Consider the following 15316-nt stretch of genomic DNA (forward strand, 5'->3'; position numbering starts at 1 on the left):
GCGTTTGCGTCCTAAGTTTGTTTTAGTCAATGGGCAGCTGGGGTTAGGATGACGTTGTTAATTGACTGACTACGTCTAACGACAGCAGTGAGACACAAGGCAAGGGAGATAACTTGGCATTTCAGAGTCATCCTCTATCTAACTCACCCCCTCCCGCAAGCAAAAGCCGGTCTATAAATTTAATGCACAAATGAGCCATGAATAGACGTGCTGGTGCAAAGAGCCACAGCTTTCGTCAGCATTCTAATTCCTGTATCAGTTTTACAAGTCGGGAGCCTGTTGTGTTGTGTGTGTGTGTGTATGTGGAAGGATAAACAAAGAGGAATTTCCTCTCCAATAGCACAAGACTGCTGAGCTCTGGGGACAGAAAAGCTTTCTTCTCACGTAGCCCTGAACCTCAGCAGTCTAGCTCTGTGGTACAATGCAGGGGAGGTATACTTTTACTTCACTTTCCACACAATGTATGGGAAAGGTGTTGTTGGGGAGGGAGGGGTGATGTGTACCTCAAGGTCTCCAGGATAACTTTAGTTCTTAGAGGCTTACAGAAGCCAAGCTCCCTCCCCTCCCTTTTAAATTGATGCTCAACTACCTTCAATAGTCTCCTAGAAAGTGATGAGCGTGTTCAGTCCTAATCAGCACATTTCTTTGGGGGTGGGTGCTTCTTGTTAACTTAGATACAAATATGTTTCAGTATACCTAAGGAGCTTGGGAAACCCTATTTCACGGCCCTAGTGATAGGCACTTGGCCAGCGTTTCCTATTGGAGGACTCTTAAGTGCTTCACATTTTATTTTTAAAATCCATAAAATAATCTTGTAAGTCAAGCCACTCCTATTCTCTCCATTTTGCAAATGAGGTCCCAGCGACTTGCTTGCATGACCACCTACTGAGGTTATGACTCAAATGATATGGGTGACTTGCCAATTCATGGCCACTGCCTTACAGCGGGAGAGTATCACAACAACAGCATAATGAGAAAATAAGCTGAACCATCAGCTTTTGTCTTCCTAAAACAGGAGTTAACAATCACAAGCCAATTGGCATTCATATTGTAGGGAACAAAGGAGAACATTCAGTTAATCCAAAAACAGTTTGCTCATACAAAATACCTTTCTGCATATGCCAATGAATTTGGATTCATCGCCATCTTAGCTTTCACTTTGCTAAGAAGTTCACATTCTCATCATGATTGTGTAGAAAAATAAAGATTAAAATACAAGAAACAGGTAAAGGTCCCCTGTGCAAGCACCAGGTCATTCCTGACCCATGGGGTGATGTCACATCCCAACGTTTTCTAGGCAGACTTTGTTTATGGGGTGGTTTGCCAGTGCCTTCCCCAGTCATCTTCCCTTTACCCCCAGCAAGCTGGGTACTCATTTTACCGACCTCGGAAGGATGGAAGGCTGAGTCCACCTTGAGCAGGCTACCTGAAACCAACTTCCGTTGGATTGAACTCAGGTCGTGAGCAGAGCTTGGACTACAGTACTGCAGCTTACCACTCTGCGCCATGGGGCTCTTAAATACAAGAAAAGGGCCAGTATAAGATTTTTTAAAACCAACGTTGTTGTTTTTTAGATAGTCGGATAACCAGGATAGATCATCAGATCTTGGATGCTAAGTAGGGTCAGTCCTGGTTAGTGTTTGGACAGGAGACCACTGAGGAAGTCCAGGCTGTGACCTGATGACAAAAAAATGGGATAACTATACCCTACACTGTTCCTCATCACTTTCCCTTAGTGACTTCACCGTTGCATGTCTTATCCTGATTCACACTGCTTGAAACTCCTTCTGTGACATGTTTCTTCATGTAGAAAAGATGAATTTAGCTGACAGCTATGAGCCAGTTTACAGGTAGAAGATAGGAAGTGAAGATAAACTAAATAAGCAGACACTTCCTTGTGCAAATATAGCGAGGTAACTTTGACTTTAGTCCCTGCTTTGTTTTTTCAACAGAAAGGGGTTAATCCTAGAGAAGCCAAAAGTGAGGCAAAGAGCCTACAGATAATTTGGGGCTCTTGCCTGGCCTATCTCAAGTCAGAACATGTGACTGTCCAAACTTGTGGTTGTAAAAATGTCTTCTTTCAGGGACCCTTTCTAGATGATCTCATCTTATATTGAGCTCTTGTTTATTGCCCAGGATCCCAGGGCATAGTCTAGGCCTCACTGCTAAGCCTCACTGGGGCACTGCTTGAACTGACAGTGTGACTTAGATCACACCCAACACTCCCTTGACTCTGGGTTGCAGGAGAAGATTGGCAGTGGCAGGCGTGTTTATCCTCCATTGTTAATTTTATTGATGAACCGTTGTTAAGCTTCAGAGGAAGCCTGGCCTTCCCCAGGAACGCCAGTTGAAAACCATTGGGCTAAAAACTTAGGGTTGCCAGGCCCCACTTTGCCACCGGCGGGAGGTTTTGGGGGTGGAGCCTGAGGAGGGTGGGGTTGGGGGAGGGGAGGGACTTCAATGCCATAAGAGTCCAATTGCCAGAGCAGCCATTTTCTCCAGGTGAACTGATCTCTATTGGCAGGAGATCAGTTGTAATAGCAGGAGATCTCCAGCTAATACCTGAAAGTTGGCAGCCCTATAAAAACTGGCACTCAAAACTTGGAAGTGAATTTTGGAACTCGCTGCCAGCACACTGTGCCTGGTGAGATGCTGAGAGAAAGTTGTGTATTGCTCTGGTATTTCCTGCTCTTGCCATAAGATATCAATGAGTCAGGATATAACTCCTAATTAAAACAACAACAACAATTCTGTCATCAAGCCCCTCAAAGGAAATGAAGACCATAGCGGAGTATGGCAGAAGCTCCTCATTCAATTTGCTGCTTCTCAAAAAAGTTGTTTCTCCACTACTTGGTGTAAGCAACAAGTAAGCATCAAGGAAGATACACGTCTTGATGATTGGCTGTACGCTTAGGATATCCTCCCCTCCGAAAGAGGCTAAGTAACCAAATGGAATGTGGTTTGGATACTTATCATTTAGATCTCTGGTTTCCTATATACAGTTTAAAAAATTCTTCTTATGGCTTTGCCCTGCAAATAAGAGGCCATCTATTAACTTCAGTGGGGGTGAAAGCCAGGCCAGAATCAGACCTGAGGGTAAAATGCCCACAAATAAAAGTAGAAAAATTAAAAGAAGCCAAAGCATAATAGCATAGGTATCAATTGACAGAGCTCATCATTAAACAAAAGCTTTCCAAGGTTAAAAGCAGAATTAATTATTTTTTTCCAGGGATGTGTAGTATTCTGTCAACACTTTCCAAGCTTTCGGCGCCATGAAGCCATCTGGGGGATTTTCACCTTCACGAGCCAGCTTCCTCATGCGCGTGCCAGAAATGAAGTCAAATTCATTGTGCCTAGTAAAGAAAGGGTAGGCTGTCACAGTTAGTCCAATGACATTAATACAAAAGCTTGAAATTGATGGATTGTACAACTAAACTATAATTCAAACCATTTCTGCAATTAAGTACACTTTCCCCTGTACAGTGTGAACATCTGATAACATTCAGTATGCTGATAACATTCAGAGCCAGCGCGGTGTAGCGGTTCGAGTGTTGGACCAGAATCTGAGCGCCCCGGGTTCAAAGCTTGCTGGGTGATCTAGAGACGGTCACACACATAAGAACGTAAGAAAGGCCATGCTGGAACAGACCAAGGCCCGTCAAGTCCAGCAGTCGGTTCACACAGTGGCCAACCAGGTTGGAACACCCCAGGTCCGAATGCCCACACTGCCGTGGAAGCACACTGGGTGACTATGGGCCAGCCATACATTCTCAGCCTAATCTACCTCAAAGGGTTGTTATGAGGATAAAAATGGAGTAGAACAGAATGATGAAGGCTGCTTTGGGGGGGGAGCAAGAGATAGATAGGTGGATAGACTAGACAGACAATTAAACAACAATGTCATGAACTGCAAATCACATTTCAGAGCAGTGCACTTCATAAGATCATCCAATAGCAAGCCAGGCTCATAAATCATTATATTATATTCACTGGGCTGTTTCTATATGGGCACTTTTAGCATGTACACGTATAGAAAACAACAACAACCTTACCTGTCTGGATCATAGAAAACCATTGCCTTTTGTACTTTGTTGTACGCAGCTACTCGGAAGGGAATGATTTCCACAGAGGTGAGTCCCGGAGCCATGCTAAGCACCTTTCCACCTTGCGTAGGTTCGTACAGATCTTTCTTGGTTTCAGGGTGGGGCATTCCTGCTGGATCTCGCCCCACGATGTAGAAATTGGCTCCAGCAATCATCCGAGCCCTGCAGTGCCACTGCACCTGAGAATGGGCCACACAGTCAGAGCTCTGTTGATAAGGACCCTTGACGTACTATTAAGAGAGGCTTTTTTCCAAGAACATTTTATACAGATGCAAACTAGATCTCCAATAAAAATGTGTCCACAGGGCTACTTTATGGCTCTGGATACACAAAGACAGAACTGAAGGGAAAGCTATGACAATAGCCGCAGCTATTTTCAAAGCTACAGCTTTTTATTAACGATACACAAGCGTGCTTTTTAGCATGGCATTGTTTTGTTTTGTTTTGTTTTAATATAATGAAGTATTTATCATTACAGTCTTCAGAAGGAAGGAGAGCCCATGTGAAAGAAATAGCTGGTGAGTTCTCACATTCCTTCCAGCAATTTCCCAGTCTTGGAAAAACACATTTCATCCAGTAAATACCCAATGGTTCTTGGTCATGTTGTGTTTACTGGCCAGTGGGGAGAATTTTATGATTCTCCCATTTCCAAGGACTGCTGAACAGGAGCAGATGCCGGAGAGCATTCTTCCTCACTCCTTGGCAGGAAGTTGCAGGTCCCTGGTTTCTTACATGACTTCATGTCCACTGTGGTGCATTACTTCTTAGCGTAGCTATCAGTAGTCGCCCACAGTGGCTTTGCAGAGAGTCAATTCTCTGACTAAAGCTACAGTTAACTAGAACTACCAGAAGCTTGAAGTCAAAGAAATCGGCAGGTCAATACGTGACATTAAACTTCTGCTTTCCGGTGCAGTTTGGCCCTTGAGTTACTAGGTCACAATGACAAAGTGACAACAGAAGCCCCAAACAGTAGAAATCTGCAGCCAGTAGACCAGCATGGCTGTGACCCACCAAGCCAAGTGCAGCTGACCCAACAGTGTAGGGTGCCCAACAAAAGAGATCCATAAACTTTCTGTTCTTGCTATCTGCCTCGGCTTCAGAATAGATGCTTTCTCAAAAGGGCTGCCAGATCCGGGTTGGGAAATGCCTGGAGATTTTGGAGCTGGAGCCTGAGGAAGGCGGGGTTTAGAGAGGAGAAGGACTTCAATGCCATAGAGTCCAATTGCCAAAGCGGCCATTTTCTCCAGGTGAACTGATCTCTATTGGCTGGAGATCAGTTGTAATTAGGGTTGCCAACCTCCAGAGAAGTCAAATAACAATAATTACTTGGGCTGTACTGAAAGTTACTCAAATGTAGACAGCCACTATGGCAAAAAATAAAACATACACAATGAAACAGTGTCTAAAGTAAAGTATATTGTTTCACAAAATAACTGGTAATCCTACCAGAAAATACTGATATACGAAACAAAAGACAAAGAAGAAGATTGCTTAATTTATTCTGAACATTGATACTAACCAAGTGACTGTGATTATTATACTCACCAACTGAAGAAATTCTTTTTGAAACAAGACTTATACCGGATGCCTGCCTTGTTTTGCTATAATTTTGAATTATCTTTATAAGCACTGTGGTGTCTTACATTTCAAAGAAAAAATATTTCAGTTCTTTGCAACCCTGTGAAATAACTGGGTTGAATATATCAGTATTTTCTGGTAGGATTACCAGTTATTTTGTGAAACAATATACTTTACTTTAGACACTGTTTTATTTTTTGCCATAGTGGCTGTCTACATTTGAGTAACCTCCAGATAGTAGCTGGAGATCTCCCGCTATTACAACTGATCTCCAGCCGATAGAGATCAGTTCACCTGGAGAAAATGGCCGCTTTGGCAACTGGACTCTATGGCATTGAAGTCCCTCCCCTCCCCAAACCCCACCCTCCTCAGGCTCTGCCCTAAAAATCTCCCACCTGTGGCGAAGAGGGACCTGGCAACCCTAGTTGTAATTGTGAGAGATCTCCAGCCACCACCTGGAGTTTGGCAACCTTGTTTCTCAAGGCCTCAGTAAATACCTAGCAAGATCTAACAAAGGGTAGGATAAAAATAGCCAAAATAAATATCTAATAAATATATAACTTGTTGCAGGTTAAGTCTGACTATTGTGAGGCCCTCAAATCCCAGGGTACCTTGGAAACTACTGAACTGGAGTAAGGCTGGAAACAGGCCAGCCTAAGGCTCAGAGGGACAGAGGAAGAACTGAGTAGCCACCCTCTCCAAAGCTGCCCAGGCAGAGGAGTCAGCTGATTTCAGACTTGACAGGAGTCTATGGGGTGGCAACTGACCTTTCAGGAGAGAAGGATTATGGGTTGTGATGTATATCTCTCCACTGGAACAGCCTGCAGTTTCTTCCCCTTAACCAGCAGTTCCAGTCACTCTGTGAACTGGTGTTCAATCTGCAGAGCTTCCCATTTGAGCCCCACAGCAGCTACCATCTCTATAGATAACTAGCCGATGTCCCTTGAGCTCCCTGGCCCCAACTTTTCAAGTCCCTGGTCTGCCGAGTTTGTTCCTGCTAAGAGGGCATAGTTCAGGTCCTTCTTTCTCTTCAGCTCCATGTCTCTACCACTTGTAGTTTCTTCTTTCTTCGCTGTTTCTCAGGCCACAACCTACTGTGTCTCACCCTAGCTATCTCATCTCTTGACTCCTCTCCCCCAAACATAGCACACTGCTCGCCTCATCTTCAGCACTCTCTCTCCAACGAGCCCCCCTTTTGCCTCAGTTTGTTGTCTCCTCTGCCCTCTGCTGCAAGTTGTGTTCTTTGCCCATTTTTTAGGTTCTTTATTCCCAGATCATTGCCTACTCTACACCCTTTCTATAGTGGGCTCCCCGTTCCTTAGTTTCCCCTACCTCCTGGAACGTCTTCCCAATCCTCAGCCTGCTGATATGTAAGTCAAACTGACAACTCACTCGCAGAAAATGGATTGGCTTCTGATCCACTGAACATTCAAAGAAATTATATCAGTTTAGCAAAGGAGTCAGAAACATCCCTGCCACACGTGCAATCCATTTAAAGCTCTTTAAATTTCAGATGGGCTGAGGTTCACAATTGAGTCACTTATCCTCGAGCATCTGACAGGTCACTGTTGGAGACAAAGTCCTTATCTCCATGACCAACTCTTACTTTTGCACCAGTTTACCTATCATGGCTTTCCCAAAAGGATCCTGGGAACAGAGGGTTGCTGAGACTGCTAAAAAGCATTGTTAGAGCACTACAGTCCTCCTAACCAAACTACAAATTCCCAGGGCTTGCCGGGGAATTTACGTCTGTTGCATAGCTAAGCCTAAACAGGCTAGGTGTCCTGACATTCAGATTGAGCATGGCAATTCCTATTATAATTGTACTACTTGCATAGTGTTTAAAATAAGCGAAGAGCTTCACAGAAATTTGGAAAGATGCATCTCTGCCCAGCTTCTAAATCTTGACAACAGATGGCTGCAGTCCTAAACATACTTAAACATACTTGCTAGGGAGTAAGTCCCCCTGAAATCAATGGCATTTACTTCTGAGTACATCAGTTCAGCAAAGCGTAGTCAGAAGCAACATATTGGATTATATTGCAGATAAGAAGATGCCAAATATATACAACATGGCAAGCAGAAGGAAGACTCCTTTGACACTCCTTTTAACTTATGAAATTAAAGGAGAATATTAAGGGAGGAAAACCAAAAGAAAACATTCAAAGCAAGACACAGAATCATACAGTTGGAAGGGGCCATACAAGCCATCTAGTCCAACCCCCTGCTTAATGCAGGATCAGCCTAGACCAGGGGTGGGGAACCTCCGGCCCGTGGGCCGGATCCGGCCTGCGAGATCATTTTGTCCGGCCCCCCGGCCCGCCTGCCGAGGCCGGGAGCTCCACGGCCCACCTGCCGAGGCCGGGGAGCTCCACGGAGCTAGCTGTCACTATCCAGGCCCTCATCTCAGCACTTCGGGCTTCACTGGGAAGCCGGAGCGCGTGCACACAAAGCTGAAGGTTGATTGGGTGATTGTGGGGGCGTTTCCTCCAAGTCTCCCTGCTTCCTGTTCCTTGTGAGAGAGAGAAAACATGTGCCTGGCCAGCTCTCTTGGCAGCCCAACTTTGTTTCCTTGGCCCCCTCCCTTTTCGCCCGTGCCCTACCGGCTTTTTCCAGGCGAGTGAGTGGCTTACCTCGAGTTCTTGCTGCAGCGAAGCCCCTGCCTCCATTCCCCCCCCCCGCTGCCTGCGCGCTTACCCCACCACGGCCTCGAGTTCTTGGGGCGGCAGAGGCCCCTGCCTCCATCCCCCCCACCGCCTGCGTGCTTGCCGTGCCACTTGCTGAGGGTCCCTGCCCAGCCCTCCCTCTGCTTGAGCCCCTGGCCCGCGCGCTTGCTGCGCCGCCGCCGAAGGGTCCCCCGCCAGCCCTCCCCGTGCTCCATTCCCCCGGCCTGCGCGCTTGTGTATGTGCGTGTGTGCGCGAGATCCCCGGGCCGCTGGTGAGTGCGTGGGTGTGTGTGGGGGGAAGCCTCCCACCCTCCCTTTTCTTTCTTTCTTTCTTTCCCTTCCCTTCCCTTGCTGCGCTGCCGCCGCCAAAGGGCCCAGCCCTCCCTGTGTTCCATTCCCCCGGCCTGCACGCTGCCGCGGGAGGGTCCCCCACCAGCCCTCCCCGTGTATGTGCGTGTGTGCGGAGATCCCCGGGCTGCTGGTGAATGTTTGTGTGTGTGTGTGGGGGAGAAGCCTCCCACCCTCTCTTTCCTTCCTTCCTTTTTTTCTTTCTTTCCTTCCTTCCTTCCCTTCTTACTTTCCTCCCTTCCCTTCCCTCCCTCCTTCCTTCTTCCCTTCTTTCTTCCCTTCCCTTCTTACTTTCCTTCCCTTCTTTTTCCTTCCTTCCCCTCCCCCCTTCCTTCCTTCCTTCCTTCCTTCCTTCCTTTCTTCCCTTCCCTTCCTGCGCTGCCACTGCCAAAGGGCCCAGCCCTCCCTGTGCTCCATTCCCCCGGCCTGCGCGCTTGCTGCGCTGCCGCGGGAGGGTCCCCCCCCAGCCCTCCTCGTGCTCCATCCGTGCTCCATTTCCCCGGCCTGCGCGCTTGCTGTGCTGCCGCCGGAAGGTCCCCCCCAGCCCTCCCCGTGTATGTGCATGTGTGCGGAGATCCCCGGGCTGCTGGTGAGTGCTTGTGTGTGTGTGTGGAGGGGGGGGAGAGAAGCCTCCCACCTTCTCTTTCCTTCCTTCCTTTTTTTCTTTCTTTCCTTCCTTCCCTTCTTACTTTCCTCCCTTCCCTTCCCTCCCTCCTTCCTTCCTTCCTTCTTCCCTTCTTTCTTCCCTTCCCTTCTTACTTTCCTTCCTTCCCTTCTTTTCTTTCCTTCCTTCCTTCCCTCCCCTCCCCCCCTCCCCCTTTCTTTCTTTCTTTCTTTCTTTCTTTCTTTCTTTCTTTCTTTCTTTCTTTCTTTCTTTCTTTCTTTCTTTCCTTTTTCTTTCCTTCCCTCCCCCCTTCCCTCCCCCCTTCCTTCCTTCCTTCCTTCCTTCCTTCCTTCCTTCCTTCCTTCCTTCCTTCCTTCCTTTCTTGCAAACCTCCAGGTGGTGGCTGGAGATCTTGCAACCCTAGCCTCTTTCTCCCCCTCCCCCACACCGGGAGATCTATGCCTGGTATGGCCCCCGAACAATGTTATAAATGTGAAAATGGCCCTCGGCAGGAAAAAGGTTCCCCGCCCCTGGCCTAGACCATCCCTGACAAGTGTTTGTCCAGCCTCTGCTTAAAGAATGCCAGTAAGGGGGAGCTCACCCCCCCCGGTAGCTGATTCCAGTGTCGAACAAGTCTTACTGTAAAAAAAATTTCCCCTGATATCCAGCAGGTACCTTTCCACCCACAATTTAAACCCATCAAACGTATTTGAACAGAAGAAGACGACGAAGAAGAAGAAACAGCAGCAGCACAGGAGGCAGTAGAACCCAGAGAATGCCAGGCATATGGAAAAGCACAAGAGGGCAGCATAATGCAATGTATTCACTGGTTCTTATGGTTAATGCCCAGGAAATGCCCTACCTCCGTTGGTCCAGCATACAACATAGGAGAAGGGAAGATTGCTACAACAGTTGACTTTGGATCCAGGATGTGCTCCTCCAGCACAGCAGCATGCTGCTTCATGCGCCACTCAAGTGGCACATCGTCATCCTTGGTCCATCCACCGAGGGGATGCAGAAGCAGTACCGGATGCTTGTAACCCCTTTCGAGCAGGCGGCGTTTGGTATCCTGCATCAGCAGTGCATGTCCATTGTGCACTGGATTACGCAGCTGGAAAGCAAACACTGCATCTGAAATGGAAGAAGAGAAGAGACAGAGGTAGATCTCAGAGCATTCAGGGTGTGGTAAAACCAAAAAGGAAATATAACACATCATCTGCACTAAGTAAAATAGCTTTTAATCTAACTGCTATCATAAACAGTTGTCTCTCAGCACATTAAAAAGATGCCCAAATCACAGCAATTGTCAAGCAATTACAAGTAATGTCATTCTGATTTGGGTATCATTTGTTGCTGGGAGGTTTTTCACACTGGTAGTTGCTTTAACATGCACACTTCTGTGAGTGTGTGTGCACTAAGAAACAATTGTTTACTTAGGACATCATCTATCCAAATCTAAATACTATTTGGTTCCATTAGTTTCAGTAGAAGAGGGTCAAACTCTTTTTATTATTTTAGAAGTGTTATGCCTCACCTTGTTGGGAGCATCTTAATTTCATACAAAAAGAGTAACAAACCATAAGAGCTGAAAAACAGTAGAAGATCTGTCCACCACCTAACAGGTATTAATGCTGATTGGACTGCAGTGGACCATAAATCCAGCAGGTCTGTTTTACACCTTTTCCTCAGCAGCTGCAAAGTTGGACTTAGGAAGGGCTCATTGGCCAATTGGTTTCAGAGTACAACAGCCACCACAGAGGAGGCCCTGTTTCTTCCTCATCAAGTAATATGGATATTTGGGATTACAAACATTATTCTGTATCATAAATGTGAATACTCACCTGCATTCATTTCCTTAAACTTCTGTCTCAGCTCCAAGGGTGTCAAGCGGTATTGGTCCAACCCATCATTCCACTTGATTCTCTCTAGCACCAACAGATCTCCGCCAGCCAACCAATCTCCACTTTCCATAACCATCTATCAAAGGGCATTGCCATCGATTAGGTCAGAATGATACTTAAATGTAAGAAATGGGTTACAACCTTTTAGCTAAAGTAAATCTCAAAAATGGTGTCATAGAGCTGGTGTAGAAAAGGGCAACCAGAATGATTTGGAGATTGGAGCACCTTCTCTACAAGGCAAAATTGAAGAGCTTGTGGCTTTTTAAAAGGTAAATGACCCCAGTGCAAGCACTGGGTCATTACTGACCCATAGGGTGACGTTACATCCCGAGGTTTACTGGGCAGACTATGTTTATGGGGTGGTTTGCCACTGCCTTCTCCAGTCATCTACACTTTACCCCCAGCAAGCTGGGGACTCATTTTACTTACCTCGGAAGGATGGAAGGCTGAGTCAACCTTGAGCCGGCTACCTGAAACCAACCTCCGTCAGGATCGAACTCAGGTCATGAGCAGATCTTTTGACTGCAATACTGCAGCTTACCACTCTGCGCCACTAGGCTCTTTGGGGCTTTTTGTTTAGTAAAAAAGTTGACTGGGGGGATATAATGAAGTTTTATACAGCTATGCATGGTGTGGACAAAGTAGACTGAGAAAACCTCTTTCCTCTCCCAAAATTCTAGTATTTAGGGAGCATCCAACAAAGTAGTTGGGTAGCAGATTCAGAAGAGGCAAAAGAAGGCACTTCTTGATAGTATGCACAAATAGCTTGCGGAACTCTTTACCACAGAATGTAGTGACTGGCTATTAGCCACGATGGCTAAATGGAAACTTCATGTTCAGAGGCATATACCACTGAATACCAGTGGGCAATAATGGGGGTCTTCTATGCCCTGCTTGTGGGCCTTCAGAGACATCTATTTGGCCACTGTAGGAAACAGGATTGACTGTTGGTCTGATACAGCAGAACTCTTCCTATGTTCTTAAGAGGAAGAAGAGACTGCAATAGAGAAGTTCTGTGGATGCTCTCGCTAAAACAGCCGAGCTGTAGCTAGGATAGCCAAACAGTGGCCGCAGTTCCATATACTGTTCTTAAGCATTTAAAATGTGGCTGCCAGGAAATCCAAGAAAAAGACTGTTCAAGCCATAAAATTACTATTTTCTCATATATCAGCTACACACTGGGGTCTAGTAGGCTTGGAAGAGATTGCACCCAGAAGGAGATAGGGTTACCAGGTCCCTCTTCACCACCAGTGGGAGGTTTTTGGGGTGGAGCCTGAGGAGGGCGGGGTTTGGGGAGGGGAGGGATTTCAATACCATAGAATCCAATTGCCAAAGCGGCCATTTTCTCCAGGTGAACTGATCTCTATCGGCTGGAGATCAGTTGTAATAATGTAATAATGGGAGATCTCCATCTACTACCAGGTTGTTACTACCTGGAGGTTGGCAACCCTAGAAGGAGATGAGGATAGCAACGTAAATAGATAGATCTGGGGAGGGCCTTATACATACAGGGAACTTAAGGCTAGGAAAGGGACAAATGGAGCAGCAAGTTGAGCAGGGGCTAGACATAAGGAAGAAACAAGAAACTGAATGGGCTACTCCAAACTTCACCACCAAAAAATGTTTTACATAAAACAGGAGGAAAGTCTATTACTGTAGTTCTTGAGAAAGGCTATTTAACAGATCAGGGGCATTACCAAGGAGGGCCTGCTGCTTGTTGCAGCCAACTTAACATTCTGTATGGTGGAATCGCAGAGCAGATTATCTCCGCAGGTAGGCAAATTGGTTCATATTTACTACTGCAAAAATAAAATATTGCATCCTGCGCTCACTTACTTTTACATGTGGGTGCTTAGCACATGTGGTCCCCCAGACACGAGCACAGCGTTCTTCCTTCCTGTGCTCAAAAAACTCAGGGTTTTTTAGTATGGCCACCCTCCGCCCATTGTACTCCAGCGTAAAGGCACTGCAACCTTCCAGACGCTTCTTATCCTCGGAAGACACCGGAAGCACAATGGGAATGCTCAAGTTAATAACGCCATCTGTTAAAAGAACGTCGTATTTTCAAAATAGGTTAAAATATGATATATTGGGGGGGGGAGACAGTTTTGTGGGTCACCTGAAAATACTGTAAAACACAAAAGTGCCCATTACCTGGCAGTTTGTACAGATGTAGGTTTCTATGGAAATGGTTTCTGGAGATAACTAGACAAAGAGATTCTTTGGCAGTGCTCTAGAAACTCAGCTGAGCTGAGAAACAGCTGAGTTTCTAGAAGGGTTATTTGAACTTTGAATTAACAATCAATGTTAATGTACCCTACAGGCTCTTTGCAAATGTCTTTACTACCAAAATTACAGAGCTAAGTATAGTTGCGCCCTTGCTAGAGCATATCATAGGCCTGGTTTTGCACATTTGACGTGCACTAATGCTTAACCATCACCTACACTGCACATGCATGTAAAGGCTGCATGTTGACATCTTTATGGCATCTGTAATGGTTGTGCTCGTGGGACCACCATTACTGAGTCATCCCATCTCCATATAAAAGGTGTATTATGTACTTTCCTCCTTATTCAGAACTGCAGTTCTCAAGATTACAGATGCAGTATAGTTTAATTCTTTTCTTTTCAGCATAAAACTTCAAATCCTACAGTAGGGACAGTAGATCTTGCTAGCTGTGCATTAATATTACTATCCTTCAGTTTCAGTGCTGTATCTGAAGAAGTGAGCTGTGGCTCACGAAAGCTCATACCCTACCAGAAAATATTTTTGTTAGTCTTTAAGGTGCTACTGGACTCTTGCCCTTTTTGACTATCCTTCAGTTTGATTGCTTCTGGTTATCCCAGCAGTATTATCTGGGTTATCCCAGCACTTGCTTCTTTAGCCAATTACCTGGATGCTTCAGACATGTTAAAGTATCTACTTCCAATTTTGTCCTAGCCTTTACCATTAGCCCAACATGCTTAAATTAAATAAGTGGGTCTTTCCCCACCACTTCACCTGTTTAAACTTCACCTGCTTACAGTTTGAACATCAGACAGTTATTGAAAGGACAAGATGAGAGCTTGTAAAAATAACTGAAACTCTACTATCCGTAATTTATTTTTAAAAAATGCAATATAATGAAAATAAAACCAATATATCTGTAATGAGTCAATACAATCTCACAGCAAGTCTACAAATCATCATATGAAAGACAATTCTTGGGTAGAAACTTGGTTAGCTGGATCTGTCCATCCCAACTTGACTACCAAAGGTCTTTCAGTGGTAGTAGGTGACAGAAATCAGGGCCACCATATGGCATGGGTAAGGTTTCCCTTCTGTCAGATGAAACAATGCCCTGTCCTTTTAACAGAGGCTTAATGGGAAGTTATTTACCAGACTGTATTATTTATCTCCATGCCACGAAAAGTTTCCACACACTATTAAACAGACAAGATATTTTTTTCTCCTGACCTCTTGGCTGCTTTAGGCATGGGTGCCACCAGTGGAACAGAAAGCAGGGGATTGTGGCTTGCCAGGAGAATCTGTCGGTACAGAGTCTATGGCTATGGCACAGGGTCAGAACTCTACTCCTCCCTCACCCAACTAGCTGTCAGCTGTCTACTCTCTGGATCAGCCGACAAGAAGGAAAACCGCATAAAAGCTCAGGGGGTTGTATACAGACTGTAGTGTACTCTAAAATGGGATCATTTCATATGTTGAACGACATATCACATTTGCCAAAAAGGCCACCAAATGGGCAACTGCCTTAAGAAAGAGAAAAAAGCCTATTCCTCACGGGGTGGACTAAAAAAAATGATTTTCAAATGGATTTTTAAATTTAAATTGGATTTTTAAAATAAAATGCTTTTTGAGGAAAAATCTATCTGAAAATAGTTTTCTATTTAAGATACATTATAGTCCATCATGAAATAAGGATTAGTTTTTAATTATGCAGCATGAGCCTGTATATTGATGCAATGTTTACATTTTTTGGTAAATGAATTCCATTAATCCGTTCACAATGTCACGATCTTCCAGAGGTTTCTGTAAGATTAATTTGGGCAGTTTTTCTATTTAGAAAATATTATCATGGATGCTTGATTTTGCAGTTCTCAAAACTGTGAATTTGT

The 15316-nt window shown here is 45.4% G+C and overlaps 1 protein-coding gene across 1 annotated transcript in view; it reads right to left on the reverse strand.

The window, feature by feature from the left end:
• Positions 1-3206: 3206 nt before the first annotated feature.
• PAPSS2 (3'-phosphoadenosine 5'-phosphosulfate synthase 2) overlaps positions 3207-15316 on the reverse strand; it is a 61609-nt gene continuing 49499 nt past the window's right edge. The window contains exons 9-13 of the mRNA XM_056850497.1: positions 13037-13242; positions 11141-11276; positions 10162-10430; positions 4053-4282; positions 3207-3353 (exon numbers count right to left, since the gene is read on the reverse strand). Of these exons, the coding sequence (XP_056706475.1) occupies positions 3212-3353; positions 4053-4282; positions 10162-10430; positions 11141-11276; positions 13037-13242 (983 nt within the window). The 3' untranslated portion in view covers positions 3207-3211. The remainder of the gene's footprint in view (positions 3354-4052; positions 4283-10161; positions 10431-11140; positions 11277-13036; positions 13243-15316) is intronic.

The sequence above is a fragment of the Euleptes europaea genome, chromosome 5 (genome assembly GCF_029931775.1).
Source record: "Euleptes europaea isolate rEulEur1 chromosome 5, rEulEur1.hap1, whole genome shotgun sequence".
Lineage (NCBI taxonomy): Eukaryota > Metazoa > Chordata > Lepidosauria > Squamata > Sphaerodactylidae > Euleptes > Euleptes europaea.